The following is a 21228-nucleotide window of genomic DNA, read 5'->3' as shown; positions in this document are numbered from 1 at the left end:
TTAGCTTTCTTGGCTCTTCTAATGCAGTGGTTCTTAACTCTGGCTATGCCAGAGTTAGAGTCACATGGGGGTATTAAAAAGTCTTGATATATATATTTATATTTATAACTTCCTGTGTGACCTCAAGGTTAGAAACCACAATCTATATTTAATATCTTGACATACTGATCTCATGTCCTTGAGTGGCCCATTGGGCCTAGGGCAGCTAAAACCAGGAGCCTTGTCCATTTACCCCATTATGTTATATAAATGCCATTTTTTTCTGTGAGCCAAAACATATAAAAGATTGAGAAGCCCAGAATAGTGGATTTGCCTCCAATGCCAGTTTCTTCTGATTTCTCTTCTGTTTAGAGTAGTTTTAGGGTGATAGTCATATTTTATGAGATAATTCCCTTGTGACCATTTGTTTCACTTACCTAAGCACAAACGAACCATCTAGTTATGAAGAATCACTTTACCAAAGTGATAATAAAATATATTTGGATTTATTATATCATCTGCCAGCAATTCTAAATTATTGGCACATGGAGAATTTTAGCAGTCCTCAGTTTGCGTCATTGAAGGACTAAATGGGTTTGTCATTTCTAATGAAAACTTTTTATTTTTTGCTTTTGCATAAGCCAGGCATTAAAATAAGACACATCTTAGAGCCACTGGCCTTAATTTTGATTTTGAATAGACTGAAGGCCTCAGTAGGTATGCATGCATATATATACAGGAAGAATGAGAAAGGAATGGAAATGTTCTTTTATCTCCACCCAAAGTATTGATGTGGTTAGTCATGTAAAAGTGTAAAGTGTTTGGAAAGCTCTAGTGGTAGGCAGAATAAACTAACTTTCTCTACTTCTGAGACACACGTACACAAAAGCACACAGGCACAGGCACGCGCCAGAGTTAAAAGCAGGAACCCATAAAGTCCATTTGAAAGTCATTACAGTTCAGAAAAAAATTCATGATTCCTATTGTCTTTTTTTTTTTGTATTGCACCAGAACTGTTCCAGAATGGGCACAGCTCCCACAAAGTTGTACCTGAAGCCTCCTTTCATCTTTCCCTTTCTTACTAGTGACACCTAGTGGTAGCCTTGGAATGAGTTTTGTCACCTACCCCCTCCAACTCTAGCTTTTCTTCCTCTGTGACCTTGCCCTTTGGTATCTTTGTCTATAGTTTCAAATGTCCCTTCTCACCTTTATGAGCCCCACTCCTCTGCTCTGAGCATCAGACTGTTTCTAGGAAGACTTTTCCGGGACCAAGTCCTTCCTCTCAGAGAGGTTCAAAAACTGCCTTCAATCCTAAGACAAAGTTGATCTTGTGAGTAGTGAAAACAGCTGTGTGTTATAATTTTCACTAGAGAGGTTTAAGGAGCAGCCACCAAACTGGATTTCCTATTTCTTCAAAGAAGAAAGGGTGACAAGATTGCCCTTTTTAGGCCATTGGGATTCAGATCATGAGAAAGTGAGGGTGGCTTTAAATACCACCTTTTTGCTCATAACTCCTAAATGAAAGTCCACAGCATTCATTTGTTGTGGCTACCTGCCTGATATTCCCACCTGGGTATTATGGCAGAAACAGTGGTGTTCATCAAACATCCCATCTACTATCCCACATTTCCCAGCCCCACTTATAGTTGGTGGAGGCCATGTTACTAGTTTTGGCCATTGGGCTATGGGTGAAAATGCAGTTTATCATTCTTAGACTGAAGCATAGAAGAGCTGACATGACCTCTTCAATCATCTTTTCTGTCACACCAATTGACCTTCTAGATGATGGAGCCTCCACTAACCTTGGCCCCTGAGTGTCTACATGAAACAGAGACCACCTACTCCCACCCCCAACTCACCAACTTCCACCAAGCCATAAAAGACATGTAATAAGTGAGAGAGAAATTTGTGTTAGGCCACTGGAATGTTAAGGTTGTTTATGATTGCAACACAGCGTATTTAACCTAATAGCTCATACATAGCTATCTCCAATTTTATGAGTTCAGAATTGGAATAATTTTCTCCTAAACCTATACTTTCTTTGGCCCCTCTATCTGCATAAGTGACAACAGTGTCCATCTACATGCTTAATGTAGAAACCTGGACGTCATATTTACATCTCCCTTTTCCTCACTCTTCCTGTGCAGAAAAGAGTTAAATTAACATAGCTGACCTGAGACTGTTATCCTTAAAAAGCTCGGCTTGCAAGGTTGGCCCTTGGCTGGCATGTGGGAACTTGGCTGGTAAACTTCCCCACACTGATAAAAGACTCCCTAAATTATATAATAAGAGTGACTAAACTGTTTGGACAAATAATATGGTTTATATGATCACAACCTGCTTTTCTTCTGGGAGTCTAGAACTTTGGTACATGCTAGGCCAAGGCTCCTGCATGACCAGCCCTCAGTAAAACCTTGGGTGCTGAGTCTCTAACAGGCTTCTTTGGGTAGAAGCACTGCACACATGTTTTTTCATTGTATTGCTGGTGCTAGAGCGAGGTCTGTGTGTCTCATCCTCATAGAGGGCGAGGATAAGGAAGGCTTCACATGATACTTCCATACACCACTCACTGTGAGCCCCTGCGTGTCCCAACCCCCCATCCCCCCAAGCCCAGCTAGCGTGAGTATCTGCCTTGCTCTGTTACCTGTTACCTACTGGCTTTAGGACTGAATTTTTCAGGAAAGAAAGAGAAGAAGGAAAGGAATAATGATCATATGTTTTTGTAAAATAGGCAAAAGTAAAATGAATCAACTTCAATGGATTAAGGCCATTGTCTCTTTTTCTTCTGTCACACAGGCATTTTGGAGATTTGGCTATGGTACAATTGAGTTGGAAATATATTTAGTTTAGGTTTAGTGGGATGTATATTATATGGTTTTCCACTAATTCTATGTATAGTTAAGTTTTTCCTGGCTGTCCCATTGTAGAAATGGCTTCTGCAGGTGAGGTCCAGGATTCTATCAAAATGTGAGTATGTGCTGTGGTGTTTGACACAGGAAGTATGGGAATCTAGAGGAGAAACAAGATTTGAACAGATGGAGCCAGAAACTAGTCTGTGGGAAATTCTGTTGTCAGACTTTTGGTAAAATTGTAAGCACAGGATTATGTTCTCATTGACACTTAGTACACATGAGATATGCTCAGTAATGCAGCATATAAACTATAAATCTACCCTACGTCCTTCTTGATGGGGATCATATAAAAGAGTCTTTATCAAAATTCCTGTGTCTATAAGCTCACAAACCTGTATTAGGAATATAAAGTGTTTTATGCTGCCTATCAATTAAAAAGTGATTAACTATACCATAAGAAACAGTGATTTTTATTTCTGTTCTTTTTATATAAAATGTAATCATAAAATTGTTATCACATGAAGGGACGACTAAACAGTAGGTAGACAAAAGTTGTAGGTAAAACGTATTGTAGAGGTGTGTCTGGCAATTAATTAATGAATGTTTGGCCTTATGTCAGTTTTTAATGTTTATATTTTGTGGTTACTTGCCCACTCTAAATAAATACTCACTTTCACACCTAATTCTTAATTTATTATTTTATGTTCTTTTAAAAAAGAGGGCCTCTCTCCCTCTTCCTCCTGTGCCCTGCCACATTGTGACTTGGATCTGTCCTCAACTACATTTAAACTGGAAGGTGGCTGAGCTCTGCATGTGCTACAGAGCACTAATGAGTATTCACTGGAAATTGTCCATGACAGGTCTGAATAGACAGCACTGCCTGGGCTGCTTCAAATTCCATTTTGCATTCTAGTTCAGAAAGGAAAGCATGGAGGGACTAGCTTTGGATTTGAGTGGTATGTAACCTGCTAAAAGTCACTTTACTCCATCCTGTGAAGTCAAGATAGTGCTGGAGAAAATGTACCTAGAAGCAGATTGCTTAATCAAAGTCACTGAAAACAGTCACTGAGGCACAGGACTAAAAAAACATGCTCAGAAGAGCTCCATGGCATGAGACAGAGGCTTTGCTCACTTGAGTAGGAGGGCTCAGAGTGGAAATGGCAATGAAGCGATATTTAATCTGTATGAAGAAAAAGACACCCAGTAACTGGGGCTTCCACCTTTACAAATTTCTAAACTTTCAAGGAGGCAGGAATAATTCAGTTGCCTCTGTCTCAGGTAAACACATAGGTGGATCTCCTCCGCAGTCCCAGATGTGTTTTACGCAATGCCCAAATTAACCTCTATGGAAAGATTTTTCCCAGTTGAGTTTACCTCCAGAGGTAGACTACTTGCATTGACCACCTGACAGCCACCTTGGGGACACTGAGACCAAGATCTTGTCTTGCAAATCCTGAATCTATGCTAGAGTCTTTGGCGACACAATTTTGCTTGGTCATTGCTCTTGGGGCAGAGAGTGTTTTGTTTCCTAATTTTAGTAGGTAATTGAGGGGCCAGTGCTTCGATAATATTGATAATGTTCTGTTTCTGTTAACACTTTGAACTCTTTAATTCCATTATAAAATTGGAATTGAATAAATAGGGTCTCAGAGATCCTAAAGGGATGATCTGTTTCAGGGAGAGACAGATTGCAGCTGCCACTGCTAAAGGATCCACACAGCTCACCCAAGCTTCAGGAATCGTCCTACAGAGACTATGCTGAGTCAGCAATTGAAGAGGTTTTTATTTTATACAACGGTAAGAAATTTTGATTTTTGAACTTTAATTCCTTGGATTTTATTGTCATTGGGCTTTAACTTGCAAGAGAATTTAATTTCTGAACCTCAGTTTCTCCCAGACATTGGTTTGGAGTACAGATATGGAAAAGGTTTGTTTTGTTTTGTTTTGTTTTTGGTGGTTGTTAGTTTTGTTTTTTAGCTTGGCTCCTCGAACCCCAACAGGGGAGAGAGTCCTAGAGCATTAGTCTAATTGAAATCCCTTCACATGATGGGGTGAAGGATGTGTGCTCTTGTCTAACACTTCACTGAGCCTGGTGTTTCTGGCATAGGTGTGCTGCATTAAGGGCGAGTTTTATATAGTGTCAAGGTCTCCACAACTGTTGTGAGCAGCATTTTAAGTCTTGAACACAGTGGCTGACTTCAGCCCTTCTTTTTATGGAATTGATTAGGTTCATGCAACTTGCTTGCAGGGGTGATTCCACAGTATTTAGCACCTTCGTGCCACCTGGGGTTTCACCTGTGCACATTTCTGACTCTGCTATTGATGCTTCTGCATCTGGTTTCCTCAGATCTTAGGGAGCAAGAATATCTCTGCCACTTGATTTTCAAGACACTGCCTTTCTTCTGGTCTGGAATGTTCTGGGTTTTGCATGGTGTAGTATGCCTTCAGAGCTTCAGTTCCCTTGTGCCCTAGTCTAGGAAGGCTCAGTTATTTCTGACAGTTTAACTTGCTACTTCCATTCATCTCTTTCTCTGTCATACGCTATGTGCCAAAACTGAGTGCCTTCCTTGCTTCCTTTTACTTTCTCCTTGGTTTTTAGTCCAGACTACTTTTATCTGGGTCTGCACAAATAATGCACTGTGCAAAAATAAATTTTCCTTTAGTTGGATGATACCAACAAGAGATAATCTTCATCAGACCAATATCTAAGCAGGACCTGTACTTGCCCTGGTATTGTCCAGCCTGGCTTTGCTTTAGTATGTGTCATCTTGGTTGCATCATTTTTAGAAAGGGCCCGACTCAACACAATTCTCTTGCCTATTCTCTCAAGATGTAGGCATTACTAGTATCTACAACTATGATAAACATCACTTTTGAACTCACCTAAAAACACTGAGTATTTTATCCTGATTTTTCTAGTCTTCTCCCTTAAATCTGTGCAAATTTCTGTCACTACTTATATCTACACTAGTCTTCAAGGAGATATTTCAATGGACTAGCCCAAAAGGTGGAATTACAAAGTCTGTATGCGACTGCTTGAGACCTGAGTGTGTGTGTGTGTGTGTATGCATGTATGTGTACATAAGCACACGTGTATGTCTGTGTGTGCGTGTGTTTTGGAGATGGAGACAATTCCCAAAGAAAGGGTTATTATAAAGAGGGCAGAGGCTTGACACATTTCGTATATTAACATTATTGCACATTATCATATTGAAGGCTCTGAGAGGTAGTACTGTAAAGAAATCTGGTTGAGAAGAGAGGAATAAATTAGAAGATACCGTGAATAAATATTCAGAAAAAATCAGAATGTGGGATTTATGACAAGACAACTGGTTCGGTCTTTTCAAAATCATAATTTCTTTTTTAAGAAGGTCAGAGAGACTTTTTTGGACTAAAAGAGACTAAAGAGACATAACCATCAAATGCAGTGTGTAGACTATGATTAGGTTTTGGTTTAAAAGAAAAAAAATCTATTCAAGTTATATTGAGGACAAAAGGGAAAATTTGAATATGGACTGGGCATTATGTAATACTAGGGAATTACTGTGAATTTTCTTAAGTGTGATAATGCTTTTGTGATTATGCAAGCATGTCTTAGGGGAGGCATGCTCAAGTTTTCAGAGGTGAAGTATAATGATATGATGTCTGCAACTGTTTTTCAAGTTATTTGAAAACAACAATAAAAAACCCCCGATGACAGCTATGTATGTGTGTATGTGTGGGTGGATGGGTGGGTGTGTATTTAACATTAACATTTTGGTAACAACTGTTGATTCTCAGTGGTGAATATGTGGGTGTTCTTTTGTATTATTATTCAACTTTTCTGTATATTTTACAATAAAAAGTTTTTAAAAAGAGAGAAACGTATTTAATCTAGTATTTCCAAACCTTTAACTGTGAAACTCTTTTTTCTTTTATAACGTGTTAATATGGAAGCATCTGCTGCTTCACAAAGTATACTCTGGGACATAATGGCTTAGGGCAAGCTCTTAGTGGCTACCTTTAAAAAAATATACAATAATGAAACATAATCAGTGTAGAATAAAAAATTCAAAATATACTTTAAAAACTCTATTCAGCTAGCTGAGGAAATGTTTGCTGTGTCATTTATAATCAAGCAGTTCTGATATTTTTAACAGTGGTGTCACTCCATTGGCCAGAGGAATGAAGGTCACAGCTTGCATAGTGACTCTTGAATGTCCAGTACCCAAATCCTTGCTCTTAACATAACCTCATGAATGACGACACAGGCTAAATTTTCAATACTCTGTATCCTTCTGTGCTTAAAGAATAAGATAAAATGATATGTCACTTAGAGCATGTTCAGGAATAGAAATAAGCAAAAGTTTATAGGCATATTGATAATTCCTATTAGGGATGAAGTTATAAGGAGACCTCATAATTTCTTGTGATGGTTAATTTTGTGTGTCAACTTGACTGGGCCACAGGCTGTCCAGATATTTGATTAAATATTATTTCTGGGTGTGCATATAAGAGTGTTTATGGGAGAGATTAGTATTTAGATTGGGAGACTGAGTAAAGCAGAGTGCCCGCCCCAATATGAGGCCCCGAATAGAACAAAAAGGTGGAGGAAGGGAGAGATACTCTCTCTGCCTGACTACTGAACTGAAACTGGTTTTCTCCTGCCTTCGTACTGAGCCCTACCACTGGCTCTTTCTCCAGGGGTTAAAGTCGGGGCCCTAATTCTATCCCCTGAGCTTGACTTTACTTTTGGGCTTCTCTCTTTTCAAGTTGGTATGAAATCTTATTGGATTTTATGGTAAACAGTTAAAAATTCCAGTTTGACGTGTGGTCGGAGACTAGAAACCAGATCTTCTGCTATCTGGGCCTTTTGACTCCCATTTTTAAAGTATCAACACCATTTTACTAACCTACTCATAGTTAAGTTATCTATTGCTATAAAACAAACCACCCAAAACTTAACAACTTTGATTTATTTTTTCTCACAAATCTGTGGGTTAGCTCAGCAGTTCTTCTGCTGGTGATCTCTGAACTCACTCATATGGGTGCGTTTAGCCAGAGGGTCTGCTGGGAACGAGTTGCAGTAGTTGGGTAGCCTTCCTTTCCACATGATTTTTTATTCTGGGCTTCTTTGTGGCATTGTAGCCTCAGGACATCTTTTCTGAGAAGGCAAGCCCCAACACATAAATGCTTACCAAGACCCTGCCTATGAATTATCTGCGAATGTCTCTTGCTAAAGTAGGTGCCATGGCCAAGCCCAAACTCTTTGTGAGAAAAGATTACATAAGGGATGGGTATTTAGAAGAATGATTCACTAGGGGACATTTTATGATAATCTATCCTGGTTCATTTTATGGTTGTCACTTTTTGATTTGGCCATAGAAAATACAATAATAGTTGGTCCTAAGTTCCCACCCAAAAAATAAATTTTAAATGAATATATGTTTGTGATGAGTGATATATATCTATGTATATAATAAAGTTCATATAGTACTTTACATATGATGGATCTTTAATAAATAAATATCAAATGATTAGTGAATTAATAAATCAATAAAGTTATCATTGCCAAGAATTTGCACTTAATGCCATTAATAATTGTATGTTGAGATTTCTCAACAAAGTACTCACCATAAAAATGATAGCTCTTCTTAGAATACAAATTTTTAAAATACGAGAATTACATCTTTTATTTTCTGCCATTAGCCCCATTATGCCCATTCAGTGTCCAGTACAGTCCCTCAATACATACTGGCTGTTGGACTGAATAAAAGTACACTTGGAATGTTCCTATTTCTTTGATAAAGAACATGCAGTAAACTAAAATGAGACTCTCTTTTTCTTGCCAAATTTTTTCAATTACAGGCTGCTTGCTGCTACAAATAACAAAATCCAGCTTAATTGCGCTAAGCAATAAGAAAATGTATTGGCTTGTTCAACAGGACATCCGATAGGCATGCCTCAGTGGTGTTTGACGACAGCTCAGTGAGGTCATTAAGGACCTAGTTCTTCTCATCTCTCTGCCATATCCACAGAGTTGGCTTCATTTTATGGATGGTGCCCCTCATGGTCAGAGGTGGACTGCCAGCAGCCAGCAGCACTACATGCTCCCTCATTTACCTTCAGTGGGAGAGAGATGGAAAAAGCATGCTGGCTCCTATGACTCTCTCAGAATTGTTAAGGGCTTCCTTCCAACAACCACCCCACACACATCTCACTGGATTTAACTGAATAACATGACCATTCTTCAGCAAAACATGATGGTAAAAGAGAAGAATTACTTTGATGTCTTAGGGTCAGGGAAGAGTCAGCTTCCCTCAAAGCACTTGACAATTCATAAGAGGCATAGATAACTGATAAGAATCTGAGAACTGTTAGAAAAGGGGAAATAGGTGCTAGGAAGGCAATTAACAATATTATGGGCACTATGCCTTCTGTAAGGCCCAACTTTTCTATGACTAAGTACTAACACTTTTGCATTAATCTCTCATAGATTCCCCAAGATCTTTTGCTTCCCTTCATGTAATCCTATCCAACTGGATTGTATCCCTCACAGCCCAATGTTAGGAAATAACTCATATATTGGGTACTAGGACGAATCTGAAAAGATAGACTGACAGGACTTTCTTGCCCCTACCAATCAAGTGTTTTGCATACATTAATCCTATGAAGTAGATAGCATAAAATTCATTTTGTCGATGAGAAAACCAAGACTCAAAAAGATTCAGCGCACAGCCTAAAGTCACACAGCAACTAAGTTGTAGGGATGAAATTCAAGTCCAGGTCTTTAGCTCTAAAGACTCTGCTCTTTTCACTATATTACACTGCCTCCCAACTTGGCAAAACATCTGTTTAATTAGACTATTCATTTTTATAATATTTTCTCCTCTGATCAAGTCAGAACATTTTAGGAATGGAAAGGAAACTTCAAATTTTCTACTGTCTTTCATGCTTCCTAGGAAATGGCTTGGAAAAAAAATCTTTTAATCTATCTCCTCTTCCACAAATGAGCTAAACTATTCTACATTTAGTAAATGATTTATTGCTATTCACTAGTTGTGGTTTAGTTACACTCCTGCTATTTTCTACGTACTTTCTGCTTCAGATTATATAATAGGTCATGTTAACTTATTTTAGCTGTTTGTTGCTGTGTGGCTAGTTCCTTTTTGAATATACAAAATTCCTTCTATTTAGTCTTTAAAATTCTAATGAAAATCAGGACTACTATATTGCTCTATTCTGGTGGTGATATTTACATTGTTGTCTGTATGAACTGTAATGCCCACTCCGCCACCCTGCCACTGCCAGATTCCTGCAGTCCAGGCCTGTGTGCAATTGTTTGGTCAAAATCTAACTCCAAGGGGAACGTGCAGTGTGTGTGTAGATGTTATTAGAATCCTCAAAAATTCTAAGTATATAGTCTGTTTTTTCCTCTAGTGATATCTTATTTGGGTGATACCTAGAAAAGAGGTCAAGTTCAAGGTCAACTGCTCATTCACCTTTGCTGTGAAATTTGAATGTTTTATCCTACTCTAGCAAGAGTTTAAATTTGAAATAATCTTTGGGGGCCTTTTTTATGGGAACAGAACTGAATCTCTCAGTTTTCTATAGCAATGTAGATTCCTGGGATCAATACCGACCATTCTGAAGGGATGTTTCAAATTTCTTAACTTACAAATACGGCTGCGATAGGAACTAAGTCATCTAGAGCTACCTTTAAGTTTCAGATTTAGTTAAAATCAGAGAAAGTTCCTTAGTTATAGAAAATGCAGTTTAATTGCATTTCAAATTAACTACTTAAATTTGCATTCTGTATTTTTGACCCAGATGGAGATTTCTCATAATTTCTAGCTGGGAATCAGCTGAAAACCTCTAATGGTAAAAATTAAAAATTAGTCTCTTTATTAATTTTGTTCTTGTATAATAGTTTAGTCTTGCCCCCCCAACAAACATTTCCTCTTCTTTCTCTCCTAAAAGAAAACCTGAAAGTCTCATTTTTTTCACCCCTTCCCTATGTAGCTCTTATCTTCAGCTCTAGGTTCAAGGCAATCATGGCGGCCCCATTTCCATTGTGATGATAGGTCTAGGTATGAACATATGGTATAGTTCTGGCTGAGCCATGTGGGAAAGTCCACTTGAGACTTCTAAGAAATGTTTCTTCATTCTTATAAGGAATGAAAAAAAAAAAAAAGAGAGAGAGAGAGTGAGAAAGTCTTCTGAACATTGTTATGTTTGGATGTGAGACCTGGAACTGCAACAGCCATTCTGTGATCTCAAGAGGAACTGAGCTTAATGTTATGTGCACCAGCTCAGAAAAGAAAGATGAAAAGGATCTAGGTCCTTGATTATGAAGTTATGAAGCTACTCAATTCATCAGATGTAGAACAGTCTTACCACTGGGCTTCTTGTTATGTGAGATAATAAATTTAAGCCAGCTAAATCAATTTTTCTATTAGGGTTCTCTTAACTGCAGATAACAGAAAATCAAGCTCAACTGGCTTAAATTTATTATCTCAGTTGAGAGCATGCATTGTAAGTGATACAACACTACAGGTCATATTTTGAGGTCTCTCGGGGCTTCTGCCTTGATCCCTGTAGCTAGGCATCAACCCAACCCACCCCAATTAGTTGATTCTCCATACCATCATTGGAATGATCATTGGAATGAATTTTTCCAAAATTCAAATCTGATCATATTACAACTCTGACTTTATATGTCAAAGGCTACTTTTTACTTTCTTGGCATGGCATGTAGGCCTTTCTTGACTGGGTCCCGGCTGTATCTCTATGGCCACATACCTCATCAGGTCAGACCTCACAGATACCCTAATAATAGACATTTAAATTATTTTCATTCCTTGGCCTTACCAGGTTCTCTTTCTTCTATGCTCTACAAGTGCTACTCCCATTTCCTAGAACATGCTTCCCTATCTGATGATGCCAACTCAGCCATCAAGACTCAGCCTCTTTTGGTGAACCTTTCCTAATTCTCTCCCACCCTCCCTCAGTCCCCCAAGGTTGTCAGATGTTCTTCCTCAGTGCCTCAGTACCCTGACTAGAACCGCTATTAAAGCATATATGACACTGTGCTATAATTATCTCATTGTCTTTGAAGGAAAGATGTGTCTTACCCATGTTAGCATCTCCAATACCTAGCACATTGCTAGGCACAAAAAAAGCCAGTAATAAATGTTTATTAACCAATAAAAATAATGCTATAACCCAGACTTGAGTTCACGAAGACAGCCGTGTTCTTTTCTCTTTAGGTGATTTATTCTTGGTATGTCGCACACCATAGCATCCTCAGCAGGATAGGGAGGAATAAAGAGGAAGGAAAATCTATAACTTTGTACCATTTTTTGACAGAATTTTGGAGGAAGGTGAGCTAACCTAATGAAGATTTCCTTTTGTAAATCTTTTATCCATTTTGTCTGTGCCTGACTCATGTGATAAATTATACAACAAATATGTATCAAGTATTGTTTAAAAACTTGGAATATATCAGTGAACAAACAAAGAAAGCCCTCAGAGAGCATTGGCTTTACAAGTGAACTCTACCAATCATTTTCCCTTTCCGCATTTTAGTCCTGCATTTGTGCAGGAACAGGAAACACTATAATGGAGAGATTGCAGATTCTCAGCTGAAAGACACTGGTAAACATATGGATATATTGTTTGTAAGTGCTGCCACTTATCTTAGAACCAAGGACAATTAATAGGAGGAGGTTACCAATTAAATCTTCTCCTTGACCTTGTTCTCAGCAATGGGCACCAACAGACATTGCCTTCATTTTTTAAAAGGGAGTTTTATATGTACATACAGCATTCTGAGGTGGTAGCTGCTTTCCTAGCTGCAAATCTCCATGAGGCTCCTCCATCTGTGACAATGAGCCCCGCCAATATGCAGCACCTTGGTGCTTCTCTTTTCTAGTTTTCTGGGGACTTTGTGCTGAGAGGCTCCACCTGTGCGCAGCATTTCATCTGTAGAGGCTGATCTGGGCACTGGGACAATTTCCTACAGAAACTGGGCATATTCGAAAGGGACTAAAAGAAGCTTTTTTGTCTCCCTCCTACAACCCCAGCTTCTATTGAAATGGAAGCTAGACTGAAAATAAAGGCCGCACTGATTTTCGTTAGAGAAAACACATTACTATATAATAAACAGCCCTAATTGCGCCGTGGGAAATATTTTTATTTTACAATTACTCTGTGGCTGTATAGTGACAGCACAATTACATTTCTGACAGTATCACTGGTACAATTTCCAGGCTCATCAGGGAGAACAACGTGGGTATTTTCTTCTTGGAGAAAAAGAAAATTCTCTGGTCTGGAAAGTACACTGGATTTTAAAACGATTCAATATAAGTACAAACATGACAACAAAGCAAATAATGAAAGCTTGGCAATTTAGCTAAAACAAATGATCTTATCCAGAATACTATGGGAGCATGAAAAAGAACTGCAAAAATAATTCTGTAACTTTGACTGTTTTTACAATTTCCCAATGGCTCATTCTGTCTCCAAGTGGGAAAATGTGAGAGGAACTGGGAGAGAGAAAAGAAATTGCAAGAATGTAAACATTAGAAAGAAATATAACAGGAGAGTGGAGAAAGGTGCTAGCTTCAGTATCACTCTCTCAGAGACCTTGCTGTCCGTTGTGATCCAGACAGACCTTGCTGGTCCCTGGAGGCTCTTCCACGGGGCAAATGACCTCTGTCCTTGGAGCACCTAGAAGGCGCTTTCGCAGGAGCAGGGCAGCGACCGAGGGCGCGGCGGGGGTGGGCGTAGATAGCCCTCTTCTGGCTGCTCCCGCCGAGCGTGGTGATAATGGGGTCGCGGCCAGCGGTGGCGGTGGAGCGCCCGGTGACCCTGGGCTCCCTCGTCCTCCGCAACTCCCTCCCGCGCGCAGCAGAGAGCGCCTAGGAGCTTCCGCAGCCGCCCCCGGAGCTGGCAGCCGCCGGCCTGGAAGAAGAGGTAGACGAAGGGATTGAGAGCACTGTTGGTCACCCCCACGAGGCGCAGCGCCACCGCCAGGTCCTCAGCCTCCCAGTCTCCCACCGGTCCGGACGACCACGCGGCTGCCAGCCGGGAAGCAAAGTAGGGCAGCTGGAAGCCCACGAACAGTAGCGCCAGCGCCAGACTCATCTTCAGGCTCTGTACTTTAGCGCGGGGCAGCGCGCTGTGCGCAGGGCCTCGGCAGGGACTCGCCGACCTGGGCACCGCAACCGATGGGGCATGGGACGAACGCTGCCACCAGGAACAGAGCAGGCGGCTGCAAGCGACGCCCAGGACCGTGACTGGTGCCGCGAATCCCGTGGCGGCTTCAAAGAGCGCATAGACCTGCAGGTGCCAGCGCGGCAGGGGCGCGAAGATGCCCCGGCAGCGACGCTCTCCTGGCCAGGCGTGGGTGGCTGGGGGGGCGGTGTGTGGCGTCGAGGGGGAACCGCCGCGCACCACGAAGGCGGGGGGTAACGCCAGCAGCAGCGCCAGCAGCCAGCCCAGGGTGGCGAGTGCGCGCGCGGGCAGCAGCGGGCCCTGCGGACAGCGCACCGCGCGCTGGCGCTCTAGGGCAATGAGCACCACGAGGTGGGCCGAGGCACCCCGGCCGGATACCTGCAGGAGCTGCACAAAGCGGCATGCCTGGTCGCCCGCGGCCCGACGCGGCTCGACTATTAGTTTCCAGGCCAGCTGTGACAGCGCAGTGCCGCCGCTTGCGTACAGGTCGGCCAGGGCCAGTTGCACCAGCAGGAAGTCCATCTTGCGACGCTTGGGACCCGCCCAGGGTCCGCCGCCGCCGCACAGGCGGCACAGCACCATGGCGTTACCGGCCACAGCCACCACCAGGATGACTCCCAGGACGACCAGGCGGCTGGGAGGGCCGTACGGCAGTGGCGGCGGCAGCGGTGGCCCCGGGGCTGGGGCTCCCTGTCCGGAAGTCAGGTTGAGACCCCACCCCAGCGAGATGGGTATGGAGAGGTTGGGCGCGGGCGACAGGGTTGAGGGGCTGAATGGATTCTCCATCCTTAGCCTGGAGGAAGAGGAGGTACCGAAGAGGGCAGGCTGAGTGCTGGAAACCAAGGTGGAAGCGAGGCTGCGCAGGGCGAGATGCCAGGTCAACGAGTTCCCAAAGTTAGTTGAAAACGCACATGCACAGAAATGGATTTGGGTGCATTTGCTCTTAGTTGTTGTTGTTTTTTAATAGGCTGTCCTCGTCATTTGTCACTCAAATGTGGGTTGTACACTCAAGGAACACACATGATTCCTATTCTCCACCTTCTCCGAGTCTCCCCTCCCAATCCTGTCTCCCCTTCCAATCTCCTTGCGCACCCACACTGCCCTCGCAGAAGCCGCGGACTGCTGGGCTTTGGAACCTCTTCTGTTCGCTATTTACCGTTAGGTCACATCTGATTACAAGATCATTTTGCCTAACCCATTGTAAAGGCTCATGTTCACCCAGGACTGACACACAAAAGATGAAGCTGCTGAAAGAGATTGTACACCTCAAAATGGTTTCATGATTGCCACTAGGCAAAAAAAGATACTAGTTTTGATTTAAAAAAAAAAAAAAAAAAGTTTGAAATGCCATGGATCTGCACTAGCAGGAGAAAAACAGGAACACATGAAAACTTAACAGCATTTTGAGCAAAGAGGAGTCCAGTAGATGAATCTTTGATAAAGACATGTCTTCTATTGGCCAACGATGAGAGCATTCACTTAGACTAAAGACAGTGATGTTGCTTGGCAGTTAATAGTAGCAATAGAGGATAGTTTCAAATACTCCTCATTATTAGAAGCAGCGGATCACAGCTGCCTTCTCCACAATGTAAAATTCATTTCATTAGTCTAAAGAGGGCATTAATAGGTTTTATGCAAAGGGATAGTACATTTATTCCTTTTCCCCTAATATTTTCATCTAGTGATGATGTGTCACCATGGCTTCTCATTCTCTTGATTATATTTTCCAGCAGATGGGAGGTTGCTAGGAAGGACTACGCCTCCAATAAGCCCAGAGAAAAGGTGACTAAGAAATGATAAGGCGGCCAATTTTTAAAAAAGAAATCCAAGTCACATGAAATGGTTTAGATTAAATACTGCCTCTTTTATTTTAGCCCTGCCTCCTCATGAACACATTTTTTGTTTTCCTGTTAGAAGCATCAATTTGTCTTTTATGCACCTTCCATATTAGTTACCCTGAGTTCCTGCACTTCTTGGTCGGGGCGTCTATTGGGGTTCACATTCCCAGGCTGAGAAAACATTCGGCACTTTAAGCTGCATGGGATAGTAGGGTTTGGTGGGTGCAGATGAGAGTGCTGCCAGTTGCTGGAGGAATCCCAGTTCTCCAGCTGTTGGCCTTCATCCAGAGATCTTTGTCATTTTCATCATCATTTCTCTAGTTCCTAGCACTGGGTCTCACACATGGTAGGTGTCAGCAAATATGTTTTGAGTTAATGAATTAACGGATATGTGATGCATTTCAGATAATTTTAAGCAAATGTTCCTTCCTTGACTATAAATCCATCACCTAAGAAAAAAATGTGCTTCATACCCATGCCAGTATCATTCAGAAGAGCCCAAGGAAGTGCTGGGGACATGTTGGAATAGCCATTCTTGGTGGAACATTTAAGAAAGAAGTAGAGTGATAGCCTTGGGAAGTCAAACTCTTGATTTAATTTTCACAATCTCCTTGCAGAGGATTTTGCCCAGGGCCTTTTTCTGTGTAACATACATCATCCCAGTTTATGGTCCACTTCTTCCAGGGAGCTCTCTCTGAGCAATACCCATAATTCAGTGCTTCTAGCCAATATCAGTTTAACATTTCTCAAGACAATTCTGTAATTTGTCTCAAATTTATTGAAATGCTCTCATTTAACAAAATAAGACTCTACTAGCAAAATTATATTTTATAGAACCTAGCTTTACTAAGACCTGATAAAACATTAATTTAAAAAGTAATTCTTATCAAAATAATACATGCATGTAGTTTTGAAAGTCAAATAGACTGGAGGGATGACAACAACATAAAACGTTCCCTGTCCATGCATCCTGACTCTTCTCTTCTAGAGGGAACCAGTTTATAATAACTTCTTACTATATAAGTTTATAGATTTAGCTCTCACACCTCTGTTCCCACTGTTTCTCCTTTCTCATACTATTATTACAGTAAATTGTAATTTTGGGTTAGATCTATATTCAGTGTTTACATTATTATGAAATGAAAATATTCTCAGCTGAATGTTGTAGTATATTATGAAAACCATTATTTTCTTTTTCTTGAAGTTAATTGCCTTTAATTTTCATTGTTACCACAGCTAATTCTCCCTATACCTTTATACTCAAAACAGTTTCCACGAAGTCAGTTTCTCAACATAATATAGAAATTGCATTTTTTTTTTCTTGGAAATCTTACCAGACACCTTACTTTTCCTCCTGTTTGAGCTGGTTTCTCTCCATTTCCCTCCTGTTTGGGTTGCTGCATAGCTATTGTCCTGGAACGTCCATTTGTTATCATTTTTGAAACCCTCTGCTTTTCTCTTGGATTGGAGTTCCTGTTTTTTAGATCTCTGGTCTTTTCTTCTTGGCTTCTTCCCTTTTGGTAGTACACATCATCCAATAAATCAGAAGGTTAAAATGATTGTATGAAGGCTGTACATAGCAGTGAGAACCCTCACTGTGCCTGTTACTTGAGTCAAATGAATTCAATCTGGACAGATTGCCCTCTAGGCCAGCTCTCGTCCAGGCATCTCCCTTTACCATCATCCTAGAGATTTTTTCTTTCTTGGTTTATTTCTCTGCTTCTGTAGAAAGCATCCTTCAGTGGGCTTCTTAAGAAAGGGAAAATTTGAGGACCATGCATGTCTGAAAATTTCTTATTTTATCCTCATACTTAACTGATGATTTGCTGTGTTTAGACTTCTATATTGGAAACATTTTCCTTCTGAATTTTGATGGCATTGCTCCATTGCCTTCTGGCTTCTAAGTGTTTTTGTATTAAGAGGCCTAAAGCCATTCTGATTCCTGATTTGTTTGGATGTGATCATTCTTTTTTTGTTGTTCCAGAAGCTTATTGATTCTTCTTTTTGTCTCCAATAAATTTCATAAAGATGTATTTTGCTGTGGGTTTATTTTCATCCACTTTGCTGGGCATAATCAAGGATCATGAGTTGTATTTCATTGTAATATTTCTCTACTGGCCTTTAAGCTAGGGCAGTTTCTTTTTCCTTTCATGACACTGATGGGCCTGAAGGGTCCATGGCATATGTTTTGCAGAATGTCTCTAAAGTTGTATTTGTTTCCATGTAATTAAATTTGGATTAGACTTTTGGGGCATAAGTACTACATAAGCAGCGCTTTGTGCTCAGTGTATCATTTCAGAGCGCACTATGCTAGTTTGTCTCAATAGTGGTGATGTTTTAAGCTTAATATATATGTTTTAAAATTAAATATTTCTTTTATTACATAAATGGTATATATTAATTGCAGAAAAATTAGAAAATACAGATTATCAACAAGCACCACTAAATATACTACCCAGAGATAACCTTTGTTAATACTTAGTTATATATCCTTCAGATTGTAATGACTACATCTATATATTTACAAAAATATATCATACTATATATAGTATTTTGTATCCTTTTTTTCTATTTAAGATTATATTTGGACAGCTTTCCATGCCAATTGGTAAAAAGGTGATATAATTATCTGTTTAATGTGAAATGAGTTACAACAATTCAAATAACCCCCTATTTTTGGACAAAGGTTTTCCAATTTTCACTTTATAAATAATTTTGTGAAGAACATTTCTTCACATATATTATTCCATATACATTGAGTTATTCCCTTAAGAGAAAATCTAGAATTGGAATTGCTAGGGCAGAGCACCTGCATTTTTAAAACATTTTATTACATGGCGCTGAGTTGCCCTTGACAAGGGGCACAAACAATACATGTGTGTTTTCCCTATAGTCCCAACAAAATGAGCCTCATCATTGGTTTTCTATTGTCGTTTTGTTTTTTTAATAACTTAAAATTTTTTTTCAATTACAGTTATGTGCAATATTATGTTTCATGTATATAACGTGATTAAACATTTATATAACCTGTGAAGTGTCACCCCAATAAATCTAGTACCCCTCTGACACCATACATAGTTATTATATTGACCATATTCCTTAATCTGTACTGTATATCCCTGTGAATGTTTTGATAGCTTGCGATTTGCACGTCTTAGACTCTTTTTCACCCATTCCTCCAATGTCTCTCCCATTTAGGAGCCATCAAAATGTCCTCTGTATTTATAATTTTGCTTTTGTTTTGTTTATTTGTATATTTTGTTTTTAGATTCCACATGAGTGGAACCATATATTTGTCTTTCTCTGACTTGTTTCACTTAGCATAATACCCTCTAGGTCCATCCATGTTGTTGCAGATGGCAAGATTTCCTTATTTCTTATTGCTGAGTGATATTCCATTATATATATATACCATCTTTTCTTTATCCATTCATCTGTCTATGAACACTTAGGTTGCTTCTATATCTTGGCTATTGTGAATAATACTGCAATGAACATATGGATTCACATGTCCCTTTGAAGTAAGGTTTTGGATAAATACCCAGAAGTGGGATTATTGGGTCCTTCTTTGTCTCTTGTTATAGACTTTGTTTTAAAATCTGTTTTGTCTGGTTAAGTATTGCTACCCCAGCTTTTTGTTTTGTTTTGTTTTCATTAATGAAATATCTTTTGTCATCCTTTACTTTCAGTCTTTGTGTGTCTTTCGATCAGAAGTGGGTCTCTTGTAGGCAGCATATTTAGGGATCTTGTTTTCCTATCCATTCAGCCATCCTATGTCTTTTGATTGGAACATTCAATCCATTTACATTTAAAGTAATTATTGATAGGTATGTAGATATTGTCATTTGATTAGTCATTTTTTATCTTTTTTTTCTTCTTAAAGAAGCCTCTTTAATATTTTTTGTAACACTAGGTTTTTGTTGATGAACTCCTTTAACTTTTTTTGCCTGGGAAGCTCTCTATCCGTCCTTCGATTCTAAATGATAGCCTTACTGGGTAGAGTAATCTTGGTTGTAGGTCCTTGCTTTTCATCACTGTGAATATTTTGTGCTAATCCCTTTTGGCCTTCAAAGTTTCTGAAAAATCAGCTGACAGCCTTATGGGACCTCCCTTGGGGGTAACTAACTACTTTTCTTTTGCTGCTTTTTAAGATTCTCTCTTTGTCTTTAACCCTTGGCATTTTAACTATGATGTGTCTTGGTGTGGGCCTCTTCGGGTTCATCTTGTTTGGGACTACACTTAGAACAGCAGCTCGAAAAGGACCAGGGACATATGGAGAAGAACTGAATTGTCTGGAGGGGCAGCTTTCTCCCAGACAGAAGTGCTGTCAGAGGCCATTGTGCCTTTGCTGAGCCCTCCCCGTCACCCATCTTGCAGTAGCCATATCTGAGTCTCCATCAACCTGGCTAACACTGTTCACCTTGCCCTGGTGATTCCCTGAGACCTACCCCACACCAACTTTTGGGCCTACCAAAAGCTGCTTCCAGTGGCTTTTACATACAAATGGCCTATCTCAGCTCATGCTGTGGACTTTTCTAAATTTTCTAAATTTCTCAAAGGTCCACAAATCTCAGAAGTAGCATCCGGCCTCAGCTTGCTTTGTACCTCTTGCTAAGCAGCCCCAAGCCCCCATCTGCAGATCACTTTGTAGCTAATACCAGGTGGCCATAGGCAGGGCACAAGCAGTGGCAGAACCCCTCCCAAGAGGCCCCAGAACCAACACGCCTGATGGCAAGCTTCACACCACACCAGAGCACCACCCAACCTTACCTCCACAAATAATACACCCTGCTTCGTGGGGTCAACCTCTGCACAATAGCTTCTACACTGCAGTCATGGCCAGTCCTCACAACCAATCAGCCTGAGGGTCCATCCTTCCCATTGACATGCCAACAGCAATAAAGGCTCAACTACAACAGTAGGGCACACAGAACCCACACAAGGGACATACCTGGAGCAACTGGCTCAGATGACCAGGGAGACTACACCACTGGGACCCACTGGACACTTACTACATAAAGCCACTCTGCCAAGACTGGGAGATATAGCCGCTCTACCTCATACATGGAAACAAAGAGGGAGGCAGCCACAATGAGAAGGCAAAGAAACATGCCCCAGATGAAAGAACTCAGTGAGAACTTTAATGAAAAGATAGGAAACATAAAAAAGAACCAATCAGAAATGAATACAATAAGTGAAATGAAAACTACATTAGAGGGAATTAGCAGATTAGACGAAGCAGATATTTTTAATTTCTAGTGAATCAGTTTTATTCTTTTTATAGTTTCTGTCTTTCCGCTGAAATTCCCTATCTGCTCATGCATATTGTCTAAATTTTCCAC

At 40.4% G+C, this 21228-nt stretch overlaps 1 protein-coding gene and 1 long non-coding RNA gene across 3 annotated transcripts in view; one reads left to right on the top strand and one right to left on the bottom strand.

The window, feature by feature from the left end:
- LOC107195778 overlaps positions 1-21228 on the top strand; it is a 47257-nt gene that overhangs the window by 766 nt on the left and 25263 nt on the right. For both annotated transcript variants that reach the window (XR_003046726.1, XR_001517019.2), the window contains exon 2: positions 4509-4628. This is a non-coding gene — a long non-coding RNA (uncharacterized LOC107195778). The remainder of the gene's footprint in view (positions 1-4508; positions 4629-21228) is intronic.
- Positions 13542-14834, bottom strand: GPR150 (G protein-coupled receptor 150). Its single transcript, XM_006913229.1, has one exon. It carries the CDS (start codon positions 14832-14834, stop codon positions 13542-13544), a length of 1293 nt encoding a protein of 430 aa, XP_006913291.1.

This window comes from Pteropus alecto, unplaced genomic scaffold (genome assembly GCF_000325575.1).
Source record: "Pteropus alecto unplaced genomic scaffold, ASM32557v1 scaffold20, whole genome shotgun sequence".
NCBI lineage: Eukaryota > Metazoa > Chordata > Mammalia > Chiroptera > Pteropodidae > Pteropus > Pteropus alecto.
This window is presented reverse-complemented; position numbering and strand designations above follow the sequence as displayed.